The sequence below is a fragment of the Nicotiana tomentosiformis genome, chromosome 6 (genome assembly GCF_000390325.3).
Source record: "Nicotiana tomentosiformis chromosome 6, ASM39032v3, whole genome shotgun sequence".
Lineage (NCBI taxonomy): Eukaryota > Viridiplantae > Streptophyta > Magnoliopsida > Solanales > Solanaceae > Nicotiana > Nicotiana tomentosiformis.
In genome coordinates, this window is record NC_090817.1 from 64,377,955 (window position 1) to 64,392,800 (window position 14,846).

The window sequence follows — 14,846 nt, forward strand, 5'->3', positions numbered from 1 at the left end:
CAAAGAAAGTTATTAGTGGGAGAATATAGGATTTTGATAGGATAGGTGCAAGATAAGTATTTGGGATCTAACTCTAGATAATTCACTTCTAATGTTCAAGTGATTTTCTCGAATTCACTCAATTATTAGTTCAAACGTTCAGCAAAAAACTCCTCTCTCGATTAAATTTTAACCTCACAAGATGAACCAATTTAAGCGCGTGAAGATATGCAAGAATGCATAGTGGATTGGTCTTTAGGAAAACCTCTCGATTATCCTCCTAACTAGGTTTAATCAATAATTCAACTAGCCTCATTCAATTACAAAGAAGAATTAATATACTCAACCAACAAGATAATGCAAAGGTATCACAAATTATGTCTCTCTCGATTATATGAACTAGTGAATATAGATGCAACAATTAAATCATCCAAAAATGCTTCAATACATAAAACTAGAGTTATAATCCACAAAAATATATCAACACACCACATCCATCAAACCCTAAAGGGAACTACTCCATAGATATGGAGCAATTTATCACAAATATGTTTAAAGTAAAGGAAAACATAAAGTGATCCAAACTCGGGTCTTGAGTGAGGATTGAATGATGAACTCCTTGTGCCTTTACTTCTCCAACTCCTCCTTAGCCTCCTTAGGTATCCAATATGTCAAAACTTCAGAAAATAACATTTTCCATGTATTTATACCAAGTAGGGTCAGGCCCAGATGAAATTACCTTCTCCTAGCCGAAATAGGAAAATTACTCTGTAAATATTTCCCAGGCGCACCGCATGGGGCGACGCGCTATGCAGGGCATTAGTGGGGAAATCCAAAGAGTTGTTTCTAACATGCAACATGAAATTGTACATGCACGGTGCCCCACACGCCATCCCACGCACCGCAACAGTGGGGTTTTCTCAGAGTACAACTATTTTCGTGCGTTTTGACATCCAGATTTGGTCCTCGACCCTCGAACATGATCCCGGCTTAATCCCTTGGGCTTTTACTCAGACTTCAAAGCTCCAAATAGCTCGAATTCATTCATTAACATCTACATAGCTCGGAATCACTCCTACAAGGCATAAAACACACAATAAGTACAAAACACTACTGATTAAAGCTCAAACACAATAAAAGTGCAATAAATTAGAGTGCAATAAGTGACTAAAATACAAGATTATAACCTACCATCAACACCCCACACTTAAACCATTTCTCGTCCTCGAGCAATCAAACTACACTTCACATAGGCACAACCTTTTTAAACAACTCTTATAACTCATCACACCAAGAATATTTAAAACAAATTAAGTACAATACCTTAACATCCTAGCCTCAGGATTTGACTCAAAAGTACTACGCATTATTTATAACCCGCTCACTTACTCTAACACAGAAGTCAACGGTATTACCTTTCCTTCACGAATCAAGTGCCCTCACACAACAATAGAGAGTAGTTCCACACACAATAGACATTAAGAACAATTAGGAACTCAAGATAGAAAGAATTTGCTCACCCTTAGAAACAACATTCATATGCCACAAAAGATGCACCATAGGCTTGCCTGTAGTGTACTACTATACTAATTGAGCTCATTCAGTCAAGGATTAAGTAGGACTTTACTTGATTGTAATGTAGGCTATGGGATGGGTGGGATATATTTTGATATAAGAGTGACTACACCTCCCTAAGCACTTTAATACATATAATTTACCATTCAAAATCCCACACTTATGTCAAACAAAAACTCCACCTTCACATCAATATACATTAACTCCCAACTTCTTTAAGCACAAATACATCAAGAGGTACTACTATCAAGGAATATTTTTCACAATCATACTCTTACTTTTTCCTTTCTTTTTCTTATTCAATTCATGTGGCTCTTACATTTTTAAAATAGTGAACCTTTCTCCTTATTTCATTAGTACCACTTAAAAGCCAAACCAACTACCCCACACTTCAACTTTTACAAAGTTCATAACAAATTTAAGTGCTCACGAGAGGTGAAAGGTTCAAATAGATGGTCAACTGGAACAAATGGGTAGTGCTTGTAATGTGGTTGCCAAAGAAACATGATTACAGGCTCAAAAGGGGTTAACTAAGATACATAACAATTAGGTGGGTAAAATCATATAATTGGCTCAACAAAGAAATGCCTAGATCACTTCCAAGACTGAATAAAACTACTATTTTGCTTTGCAAACACACATGGCAAGTTCTAGACATAAAATACAATGCACATAATAATACAAAACCTTACACACACATAACACATAACTCACTTAGGATCGGATTCATCAAGACACTCTAGTCAAAGCAGTTAAGCAAAGTTAAGATTATACAATTTAAGGTACTTATACAAGAGTCAAAACTGAGCCTAAGCGTCACACTAAAGCACTCACTATTCTCAAGGCATAATAAAGTCAAAATATATTGCTTTGAATTCAAATGATAGCACAAGATTTCCTACTCCTAACAAAAATAAAAGCTAACTATACCCGGTTCAAACAAAATCCTTGGAAAATAATTGCGGCACAAAGAAAAATCAAGGGGGAATTAATACACTACATAACAAAAGAAAATCTTTGTCTTTTTCTTTCAACTTTAATCCCTCAAGAAACATGTCGGTGATATCCATCATCAGGAAAAATTGAAATTGTTTCAATTTTTATGGGTTTTTTTTTCAACTACTACAACTAACAAAACTAACACATATACATACAAAATACAATTATCCCCCACCCCACACTTTAAGTTGTGGCGTGTCCCCATGACACATAATTAAAAAGCATAAGGTAAAGGAAACTTCCCTGAATATCTAGTCGGGATCTGAGTCGAAGTCGGGATCCATTCCTTGCCTTCGAACTAATGCACACATCCATGCCAATAGCTTCTTCTCTGCCTTCTTGGGGTGCACCCCACACTTATCTTTCTCACTCGCTGCAACCTTCTCTTTTGATCCCTTCACTTTCCACTTAGCACTTTCAGCTGGCTCCTCCCTTTTCACCCCCTGTCTACATTCATCTCAAAAGTTACAATCTCCTCACATACTCTAAGCATGAGCTTTCTCTCGTGTATATCTAATATTACTCTACCCGTTGCTAATAATGGTCTTCCTAAGATTAGGGGGACCTCCTTGTTCTTATACATATTCATTACTATAAAATCTATAGGAAATACGAACTTATTACTACATGAACTAAGACATCTTCCATTATCCCCTCGGGTATCAGAGTCGTTTGGTCTGCCAGCTGCAAAGATATAGGCACTAACCTTATCTCTCAAATGTCCTTCTACAATTTTCTGTAAATAGATAAAGGCATTAAGTTAATTAAGGCACCAGAATCACATAAAGATTTATCAAAATTAATAGATCCTAAAAGAAAGGTATCGTAAAACTCCCTGGATCTCCACACTTTTGTGGGAGTTTGTTTTGCAATATTGCACTGCAATTCTCTGTGACCTTGACCACTAAGGTCTCTTCTATCTTCTTCCTCTTCTTTGTCAGAATCTCCTTCAAGAATTTAGCATAAGTTGGCATTTGGGAGAGCACTTCTGTGAATGACAAATTCATACTAACCTGTTTCAGCATATCCAGAAATCTCTCAAATTGCTTGTCCAGCTTTTCTCTATATAGCTTTTAAGAAAAAGGTAGAGCAGGCATATGCTCGCTCTCATTAGATTCATCCCTTCTCGAAGTTTTCTCCTTCTTCTTTTTGGCAGCTCTCTTCTTGCCTTTCTTCTTCTTGTCAATATCATTCTTCAATTTCTCCTTACTTTCCTTTTCAAGTACCACCTCTTTTTGGATTGGAGGGGTATCTTTCAACACTTTCCCACTTCTTAAGGTCACATCATTCACTGTTTCTTTTGGATTTCTCTCAGTATTAGCTGGCAGAGTAACTGGGACTCTCTCAGATAATATTGTCACAATATGTCCAATTTGTCTCTCCAAGTTTCGAAAACCAGTGCCCAATTCTTTGATAGCTGTCTCGTGAGCATACAACCTCTCATATGTCTTGATAATGAAGGCCTCCATTAGATCTTCTAGACCAGGCTGATTGGACTGCTGAGGCTGAAACTACTGCCTCTGCTAATTTTGGAAGACTGGAACTAATTGTCCCCGAGGTCTAGAGTTATTTTATTGCCACGCATTTGCAGTACCTCCAAGTGAACTCCATGAAAAATCGGGGTGCCTCTGACCCATTGCATTGTAATTTCCCACAGCATTCACTTCCTCAGTTGAGACTTGAAATGCATAAGTAGGATGTCCTCTTCCACATATATCACAAGCTGCATAAGGCTCACTTTGTATTGTAGCTAAGGTCAACTTCCGTATTTCTTTAGCCATAGCATCAAGTTGTACCTGCACAGATGTGTTAGCATCAACCTGGTGAATACCTATCGATCTTCTTCTTTCAGCACTCTCAGAAGGCCACTGATTTGCATCTTCAGACAACTCATCAAGAATTGTGACTATCTCCTCTGGGGTCTTCATCATCAAAGGGCCTCCAACTGCATTGCTCAATGTTCAATCCATCCCAAAAGTCCTGGAGGTGCATCCAGAGTTCAATTCCACTATGTTGACACTTTCTGACTGTTTCCTTAAACCTCTCCCAAGTTTCAAACACAGTCTCAGTATCTTTCTGGTGGAAGTTATGGATTTCTCTTCTATACTTACCCGTCTTAGCTGATGAGAAATATTTATCAAAAACTTTTCTGGTCATCTCATCCCATGTTTGAATCGATCCATTAGGTAAGCTTCGAAGCCACTGCTTTGCATCATCTTTGAGTGTGAAGGGGAATGACCTTAAGTAAACTGCATCTTGTGACACACCATTGTATTGAAAGGTGTTCATAATCTCCTCGAAGTCCATTAGATGGTTGTTTATAACAGTTTTGAAGGGTTTGGAGCAACCCTTGCTTCAACTAAAAATTATTAGCTGTAATTGGAGGTGGTCTAACACTTGATAAACCTTGATTGTATACTAGTCTAGAATAATCGCCAAGTGGTCTCCCAGGCAAGGGTTGATGTTGATTAAGTCTGAGACCTCTCTCTTCTTCATAGATGTTCTGTGCATCTCTAATAGTTGCTTCCTCAGCATCCCGTGCAGCTTGTTCTCTTCGTTAGGCTACTTCTCTCGCAGCCAAATCTACATTATTTTCACTGTTTCCAGCCATAAGTTCTTTAGTTGAGGATTGCCCAACCTTTTCTGATGTCTCGGTGAGACTTCTTTCCTTCCTCAGCTGTCGTAACTGCTTTTCTATCTCGGGTTCGTATGGTAGCACTTCCTTCGTAGAAGTTCTCATCATGCACCACTCTGAACCTGTAAGCTGCGCACAGTCAAAGAACACCAAACGTAAAAAGGAAAAATAAAATAAAAAGAAAAATTCCCGAATTAGCACAAGTAACTATTTCAAACAGTATTGATTGCCAATCTCCGGCAAGGACGCCAAAAGTTGACGAGCGCAAAACGCCACTTTAATTTATGCTCGCTAGTCAAAGATAGTATAGTATCATATCGTATCCACGTGGATTGGAGTTAAATAGTATTTTCATAGTTTATAGCTTGATTGTTATCCAGGAGAATCAAAAATCAAGATTTATTTGATGAATGACTAAAATTAACTAAGAATCTAAAGCTATTGACTAACAAAAATCGAAATAAGGAATAAGCAAAGAAAGTTATCAGTGGGAAAATATAAGGTTTTAATAAGATAGGTGCAAGATAATTGTTTGGGATATAACTCTAGATAATTCACTTTTAATGTTCAAGTGAGTCTCTTGAATTCACTCAATTATTAGTTCAAACGTTCAACAAAAAACTCCTCTCTCGATTAAGCTTTAGTCTCACAAGATGAACTAATTTAAACACGTGAAGATATGCAAGAATGGATAGTGGATTGGTCTTTAGGAAAACCTCTTTCGACTATCCTCCTAACTAGGTTTAATCAATAATTCAACTAGCCTCTTTCGATTATAATAAGAATTAATGAACTCAACCAAAAAGATAATGCAAAGATATCACAAGTTATGCCTCTCTCTGTTACATGAACTAGTGAATATAGATGCAACAATTAAATCATCCAAAAATGCTTCAATACATAAAACTAGAGTTATAATCCACTAACAAATATCAATATACCATATCCATCAAACCCTAAAGGGAACTACTCCATAGATATGGAGCAATTCATCACAAATATGTTTAAAGTAAATAAAAACATAAAACGATCCAAACTCGGTTCTTGAGTGAGGATTGAATGATAAACTCCTTGTGCTTTTGCTTCTCCAACTCCTCTTTAGCCTCCTTAGGTCTCCAATATGACAAAAGTACAAAAAATAATATTTTTCCATGTATTTATATCAAATATGGTCGAGGCTAGACGAAATCACCTTCTCCTAGCCGAAATAGGAAAATTACACTATAAGAATTGCACAGGCACGTTGCATGGGGCGACGCATCATGTGGGGAATTAGTGGGGCAATTCAGAGAGTTGTTTCTGACAGGTAGTACAAAATTGTACACGCACGGCACCCCACTCGCCGCGACATTGGGGTTTTCTAAGAGTACGAATTTTTTCGGGCGTTTTGACATCCAGACTTGGTCCTCGACCCCCGAACATGATCCCGACTTAATTCCTTGGGCTTTTATTCAGACTTCAAAGCTTCAAATAGCTCGAATTCATTCCGTAACATATACATAACTCGAAACCATGCCTACAAGGCATAAAACACACAATAAGTACAAAATACTAGCGATTAAAGCTCAAGCACAATAAAAGTACAGTAAATTAAAGTGCAATAAGCGACTAAAATACGAGATTATAGCCTACCATCAAAACCATACCCATAAGCCGGTCCGGTTACCGATAAAATAAATCGAAAAAGGAACGCAATGATAAGAAACCGAAATCGAGGTAAGGGACTCATCGAGTCAGGCACCGGGGGCACGATGCCCGCCATCGAGTATATCAAGGCCATGACCCCGGGATCGGTCCAAATCCCAAAAAACTTCGGAGAGAATTATTGGGAAATCGAACACGATTAACGGAAGGTTGTAATATCCATGACCAACCGGGTATCACAACGCGTATCTCGGCATGTACCGACGGGAATGAGTAATTAGTTAAACGGGAGATTTTTATCTTTTATAGAATTGTACCTAGAGTGGGATTCCCCTACTATATAAGGGGGAGGGGGGTCTAATTATTCAATGAACACATTGTAACACGCATCCAAAAGCAATATACTATTATTTTTCTATAATTCATAGCTCTTACGTTGTTGATCTGTGTTTCATTATTATACGCCCGTGATCGAAGACGAATACCTCGTTGAGGATGCCCTCGAGTCCAGAATCATCCACCCTTATTTTCAAGCAGTTTGATAATATATTACAGTGATACCTCTCTATAACATCATCCCCATATAACAACACTTCACTATAAAAGCCAAGTTTTTCAGAAACTAATTTTTATATTATGTTATAATATGTGTTCTCTAGAACAGTATTTCGCTATAACATCCAAAAATATTCGGAACAAATGAGGCTGTTATAGAGAGGTTTGACTGTATATCTCTTGCTTCTTTATTCTAGAAATCTTTACCGTTTGTATTGAATAAATTCACGTATCCTTAAAATCACTTACAAATTTAATTGTTATCCGTTTTATAGGGTAAACAATAATCAAATTGATTTAAATAAAAGTCCAATAAAATTGGGCTAGCCCATTCTTCCATCAAATGGATCGGCCCATAAGCCTCAAGCCTAATGGCGTACTATGGTCTACTCTACCCCACATCTATATAAAGGGGGTCATAGGGTAAGAAAAAGAGGGACAAGCAAGTAAGCAGACAGAAAGGCTAAAGAAACTCTGAAAAATAGCATCAAGGTCTCCCTCCACATCTGCAATCTTCGTCTGTGGTCAAATCCAAAGGCGAGCTGAAATCATAGGGGGCGGCTTCAAATCTTCCGTTCGTGATAACCAACACCAAATCCTGGTTCGTGACGCACCACAAATCTGAAATTCCTCAAGTTCAAGATTAAGTTCTCAAGCTCTTGAACCATCGTTCGTGAGGAGAAGAATCAGAGGACTACATCTCTTTAGATTTGAGATATTTTAGAAATTGTAACCTTATCACTTTGAAATCGAATATAGTATTTATCACTATATTTCTTGTGTCGATTGTAATTTTTGAGGAACCAAAATTGGTTGTTACATAGGTATCAAGATCCGACTTCCTATAAATTATAATGATTGCTTTGCAATAATATATTACTTTTGTACAGTAGTCGGTACTTGAATATGCGCATTACTATTGCAACTCTTTTTTTTTAGTTTTGGAAAAATAGAAGAAAAAGAATCAGCACTACAATAATTTCCTCACAAGAGCATCTCGAGTGCACCCACAAATGGATTTATATTTCAAAGAAAAAGAAAATCACAAGAAATATTAGTCTCGCTGAAAATCCTTACAGCTGTCCTTTTGTTTTTTGGGTTAAGTTTTGTTTTATTCCACCGTATCAGAAAGATGATTCTCCTGAAAGTAGCACACAAATGAGCATGCTTATTACTTATAATTAGTACTCTTTTAAAAGACCAAAATGGTTGCGCCTTTGAGGAAAGTTTCTAGCCTTAGATTAGGACAATTTACTTTCCCTCCGTGCGCACCCTGCAGTAGTAATGTAATATCTACCTGCCTAAAGCTGAAACCATGTTTGAAGGTCAAGATTCAATTTGAGATACCTGCTTTTGTACATCACTTATTTGACAACTGTTTTTGCCGTAATTAATTTGCCTTGGCGATTAAGATATTTATACTTCAATAAAATTGTTCTGTTTCTCTCTTTGATTCAGGAGGGGAAGCCGAAAATTTGCCTACAGCAGCTGCCAAAGGTTACTAGCTAGATTGAGAAACAACAAAATCTAACCGAAGGCTAATAGATCATCAGTAATATATTCTGTTCCTTTTGTTTATCACCAGCAGTTAATTACTTCAATTTTCTGGTGAATGCTTAGTATACTGATAAATTATATTGTTTGTAAACTACCATTAAACTTGCTAGGTTTAGAGGTGCGTTTCTCGAAGATAGTTGGAGATTCTTCTGAGAGCAAATGAATAATAGTTTAATAACATCACTTGTTGAAGATTCAAGCTTGTTATGCAGGTGGTGTAACAAAAGAAGGCAGAACAGGCAGGAAATTAAAGGTAAAACAGGAAACTCAAGTGTTCAAAGAAAAAAAACCAAAAAAGATCGGGCTGGAAGATTGACATAGACAATCTTATTTGCTTGTGAGAGCAAATGTACACTTGTGATGGATATTATTTGCTTTTTCTTTTCACTTGTGAGAATTACTGCTGAATTTAAATGCTTCTTGGTTGAGTTTAACCAAGTACCACACTTGATCAACCTCTCTTTATTTTTAATGTTCAATGTAAAACTTCTTACTAAAATAATGCTAACTTGTCCAAGCAAGAAACTAGTTATATTTTTCAGAACCTAGTATTGTTTGGCTCTAAATTTTCTAACGGATGCCCAGCTTTTCCTTGAGGTACCATTCCTCTGCTCTATATCATGCATCCAATTCTGCTGAACAGTTGCGCAATTCTGATTGATGCTTAGAGATATGAGCTGGAAATTAGCAGGAGAATCAGCATTGGAAAAGGAAGGAGAATGTAGGAAGATGAAGCCACCCCTGCAAACTTTCCCCTTCTACTCACTTCAATAGCCGGAACTGTTGATGCTTCATTTGGTCTCTTTACCCTGTTTCAAATCAAACTCACTATTACTGTAAAACAAGGCGGAAAATAATACTTACATAACATGAGAATAGTTATTTGTCATTGATAACATTATAAAAGTTTTTATGAGATATTACGTACCCATTCATGGGACAAAAGATGATTGCATAGTCATAAGCCTTGCAGGTGAAAGTGCTGGTGCCATCATCAAATGCGTAGCTATAAGCCCTGGGACAAGCATTCTTAAAGATGCTCGAATAGAAAGATGGCCGGCAAGTTGTTGGATTTGCAAACTGTCCTGCACAGCAATACTGGTCTAAACCAAACGCCTCACATGCACTCTTGCAACCGATCACATTCCCTTCTCCATCGCCACCCACCACCTGAAGTTCTTTTGGACAACCTGTTCCATTTTACAAATGGATTGTTATTTCTTAATTATGTGTAAATGCTTCTAAGATAACTCAATCTTCTAACACTTTATTCCTAAAATAGTTAGGCTCAATTATAGAATATGATTCAGATAGCCGAGTTACTGTATTTCTGGTTGTGAACTAGGGTCAAATGGGCAGGATGAGCTAAGTCTCACGGAGTTAAAACGGATTGAATCAATTAACAAATTCAGGATGAGCCTGCAAAAAATTTACTTTGGATCAAGATGTACGGGTCAATTTGGACTAAATAATGAGACATTATTCAACCCATCCAACTCAAAATCATTTTTTATTTGTTTAGTTGTTCTTTATACTTTGTTTAATCACCAAATCAAAATAATACTAGCCTTTTTTTTTTTTTTTTTTAATTATCATGAGTTAAATACTATTTTTCTGTGTTTGCATAAGTTTTCTTATGTGTTAATTTGCGCGACACAAGTTCCCAAATTGGCCCAAGCTTTAAGATAGACTAACGTGGGTTATGCCTGAATTGACCTGCTAACGAATATATGCCTAGTCTAACTCGCCCAAATTAGGACAGTTGGTCGGATTATATTTCCGTAGGCTAATTTGGCATTTTGCTGCGAACATACTGCAACTCTTATCTTTTAAACCAACTTGAGACTAGTATCCTCTGTGACATAGGCAGAGTCCTTAAACTAATTCAAGCATCAGCTAATTCGAGAACATACCCATGTTAAGATTTGACAGACAACCAGTGGCATTGCATCCTCCATTGATTCCTTCGGGCAGTGCAACCATTGGCAGATTGTATCCGTCCACGATGCTCACATCATAGAAGTCTTTGTTGTCTCCAACGCCCAGAGTTATCTCAAAGAGGGAGGCAGGTGGCGTGGCGCCAAGACCGCTACACTCGAGCTTTCCACCACAATCACCTGTTTGACATGAACCAATTCCTGATGCATCAAAAGTGCAGCCAGTTCTTGCCCAAATTCGACCTGACCAACCTGGTACACTTGGAATTGTGATGTTTTGGCCAGCATCTAATCGAAAGCCAGTCGCGGGAAGTGGAGGAGTTCCCGCGCCAGACAGTGTACCAGGCCATATTGTAAAAGGGCAGTTGTTAGAAATGGTGAAAGTGTAAGCAAAAGTGTAGGAAAAGAAGGTGCACAAAAGCAATGAAATTGAGAGCTCTTTCCAGGGAGCTTTGCTCGCGAGCATATTATTATGGCCTTTTTTAGTGTTTTGCTATATATGTTCTGTCCTTGTGGGGAATAGAATAGGGGCAGGAGGAGGGTCCAGTATAGGAAAATGAATCATTGTACCATATTTGTAACTCGAAGGATTCAAGGCAAAAGGAATTTGAACATATTGGATGCAAAATCCAAAGTCTGAAGTTGCTTTGCAAAATTTATCAGCCGCAAGATCACTCTTTAGGGTTTAGCATTTCTTTCATTTTGGATGGCCTCGATAAGAAGCAATTCCTTTCTTCGGAAACTTTGAGGATGCATTTGTCTATGGAAACAAATGTTAAGAAGAGAAAGAGAGAGAAAGTCAACATATAGAATCATAGTATTGCCCCAAATCCCAATAACATATACTTCAAGTATCTTGGAAGTGAATCAATTTCGTAGTTGTAAAAAGGTACGGCCATATGAAAAAGGCTACCTAGATTCACCCGAAATAAACCGACAACGTTAAACGACAATTTAAGTAAGCAACTAGTATAATAAAATCTTGGCTTTGTGCCAATTAATGGAATAGATAATAGCTCGTCTTCTAATTTCAGCGTGGAGCAAAGAGGAAATTCATATGTTTAAATTCATAAGTTTCAAAAATCGTTTTCCTTTCATAAATATCGTGGGTGTCAAACTATGAAGGATATGCAATTGTACCCTATATTTGTGACACTTTTTAACCTGTATCCTATTTTTAAAAATTATTGATTTGGTAGCCAGCTCACTAAAAATTTGTAATAATATGATAATTATACCCCTGACAAAAGATATAAAATATGCATCACACATTAAATCGTGTGATCTCCTCCATCACTCCGTCTCTCCTCAAAAGATCTCCTTCAATCTTGGTCGAAGATCTCCTCTACTCTCAGCAACTTTATCCAAAAACCAGAAACTTAAACCAGATTCATCTTCAGAATTCAAAACTACAAAATGCATTGTAAGTATTGCAATTCATCTTCACAATTCGCATTAGTTTGTGAAACTGATTGAACTTCATCATATATATTTCTGCAATTATTTTGATAATTCGTCATGTTTTTTAAGTTTTGAACTTAAAAAAAAATCTAAATTCAATTAACGCCTATAGATATTTTCACTTATGCTCATTTACAAATCACACTTGCATGAAATTGTTTGACAGACATAGCATGAAGTTTTCACTTATAGATCTTCAAAAACTTTTCAAAACTTCAAATTTAATGCGTGAGGCATATAGAATAAAGTTGTTTCATGTTGAAGTCTGAAATTTTAATCAAATACAAGCTAAAACTTCATGCTAATGTAGCATGAAGTTGTTTCACGTTAAAGCTAAAACTTCATGCTAATGTAGCATGAAATTGTTTCACGTTGAAGCTAAAATTTTATGCTAATATAGCATGAAGTTGTTTCACATTGAAGCTAAAACTTCATGCTAATGCATGATGAAGTTATTTAGTTCATTTGCTAAAACTTCATACCAAAATATGCTGAAGTTTTGTCCTGCAGTCTACAGTTTTGTCAAGAGTTTTTTCCGAAACATCAGTCTAAATATGCTGAAGTTTTTTAGTTCATTTGCTAAAACTTTAGACTAAACATGCTTAAGTTTTTGTTCTCTACAGTATGTAATTTTCTAATGAGTTTTTGCTAATGCATGCAAGTTATTTAGTTCATTTTCTAAAACTTCATACCAAAACATGCTGAAATTTTGTCCTGCAGTCTATAGTTTTGTCATGAGTTTTTTCCGAAATTTCAGTCTAAACATGCTGATATTTTTTAGTTCATTTGCTAAAATTTCAGACTAAATATGCTTAAGTTTTTGTTGTGCAGTATGTAATTTTCTAATGAGTTTTTGCTAATGCATGTTGAAGTCATTTAGTTCATTTGCTAAAATTTCATACCAAAATATGCTTAAGTTTTGTCATGCAGTCCATAGTTTTTTCATGAGTTTTTTTCGAAACTTCAATCTAAACATGCTGAAGTTTTTTTAGTTCATTTGCTAAACCTTCAGACTAAACATGCTTAAGTTTTTGTCCTGCAGTATGTAATTGTCTAATGAGTTTTTGCTAAACTTCATACTTATACATGCTAAAAAATTTTTGTTCATTTCCTAACACTTCACACTAAACATGCTGAAATTTCCATACTGCATGATGAGCTATATTTTCCTTGTTATTACTTTCAATGGGAGAAGGACTTTTGATTATAACTACTTGAATCATGATAAAAAAACTTGTTCTGGTTAATAAACAAGTATCATTCAACACTTTCCTCAAGAAAATTAGTGAAGTCATAGATTTTGATTCAACCAAATATGCACTAAAAATATGGTTTGATATGAAACTAAATACAAGTAAAGGGATGCTTGTAACTTCAGATGAAGAACTCAGAACCTGTATACATTTGCTAACAACTGATTCAGCTTTCAACAATTGCCATTTTATCGCCGAAAAAATACAACTACTTTCTGACAATATAGCTGCTTTAGAATATGCAACATTCAAACCATCTCTTGCACATACAATAGATTTAGAACAACTTGATGATCATCAACATGAAGTAGAACAACCAATAAGGAAGTAGACAACGAACGACACCCTTATAACATTACAACTGATTCTAAATATGGAACGCTGCAAGAATTACCTGCCGCTATAATAAATTCGACCAGTTTGGTGAGGCCCAACAAGAAGAAGGACAGCTAATAATGTAAATAGACAACCAACACACAATCCAACAAAGTTTTTTTTATCTCCTACAATGATAGGCAACAACCAAGATCAAGAAAATACAGAAATTATACCGATAACATCACATACAATTGAAGAAATTACTGAAATTTCTACTACTTCTAAGAAATCAAGAAAAATAGTGAGGAGAAAGCTGAAAGAATCTCCACCATGTAAAATACTTAGGCACGATGCATTGCCTGAGAAAATAAAAGTAGGATAATTTTTTGAGAACAAGATGAGCATGACTAAATTTTTCTACAGCTTGGAGATAAATCAAAAAAGTTGAATTCACTGCTGTTAGATCATGTTCAAAGAGATACGAGCTGAAATGCATCGTGGAGAAATGTGGTTGGAATGTATGTGCTACCAGAATAAAAAATTTCACACTTTTCAGGGTGATAAAATTTTATAACAACCATGAATGCTCAGTTGATGCAATAAAATCATATCAGAAGTATGCTACATCAAATTTTATAATTGAACAAATTTTAGAACATGTTCGGGATAAAACAATTGAGGTTACACCAGCCTTTATAGAAAGTGAAATAAAAATAAAATTTAGAATTGACATTGGATATCGTAAGGCATGGAGCGCTATTCAAAAAGCTATTTCTTGTATAAGAGGAACACCAGAAGAGAACTACCATATTCTTCCTTCATACCTACACATGATGGTGCATAGAAACGCTTGGACATACACTAGCATAAAAAAAGATCAGCAGAATCGGTAAGCAAAGAAAAATAACCATCAGTCTGAAGTTTCAACTGTTC

At 36.2% G+C, this 14,846-nt stretch overlaps 1 protein-coding gene and 1 long non-coding RNA gene across 4 annotated transcripts; one reads left to right on the top strand and one right to left on the bottom strand.

Moving 5' to 3' along the window:
• Positions 1-8,301: 8,301 nt before the first annotated feature.
• Positions 8,302-9,331, top strand: LOC104119884 (uncharacterized). Of its 3 annotated transcripts, none has more exons than XR_004503337.2 (3): positions 8,337-8,712; positions 8,846-8,939; positions 9,055-9,331. It is a non-coding gene; the product is annotated as an uncharacterized lncRNA (long non-coding RNA). The 3 variants fall into 3 exon arrangements; XR_691550.4 differs by having other exon boundaries at positions 8,343-8,712; positions 9,157-9,331; XR_004503336.2 differs by having other exon boundaries at positions 8,302-8,712; positions 8,846-9,331.
• LOC104119885 (pathogenesis-related thaumatin-like protein 3.5) lies at positions 9,219-11,677 on the bottom strand. Its single transcript, XM_009631491.4, has 3 exons — positions 10,858-11,677; positions 9,873-10,134; positions 9,219-9,753 (listed from the first exon to the last, which is right to left on the bottom strand). Exons 1-3 carry the CDS (start codon positions 11,345-11,347, stop codon positions 9,609-9,611), a joined length of 897 nt encoding a protein of 298 aa, XP_009629786.1. The 5' UTR covers positions 11,348-11,677; the 3' UTR covers positions 9,219-9,608.
• Between the last annotated feature and the right edge of the window lie 3,169 nt (positions 11,678-14,846).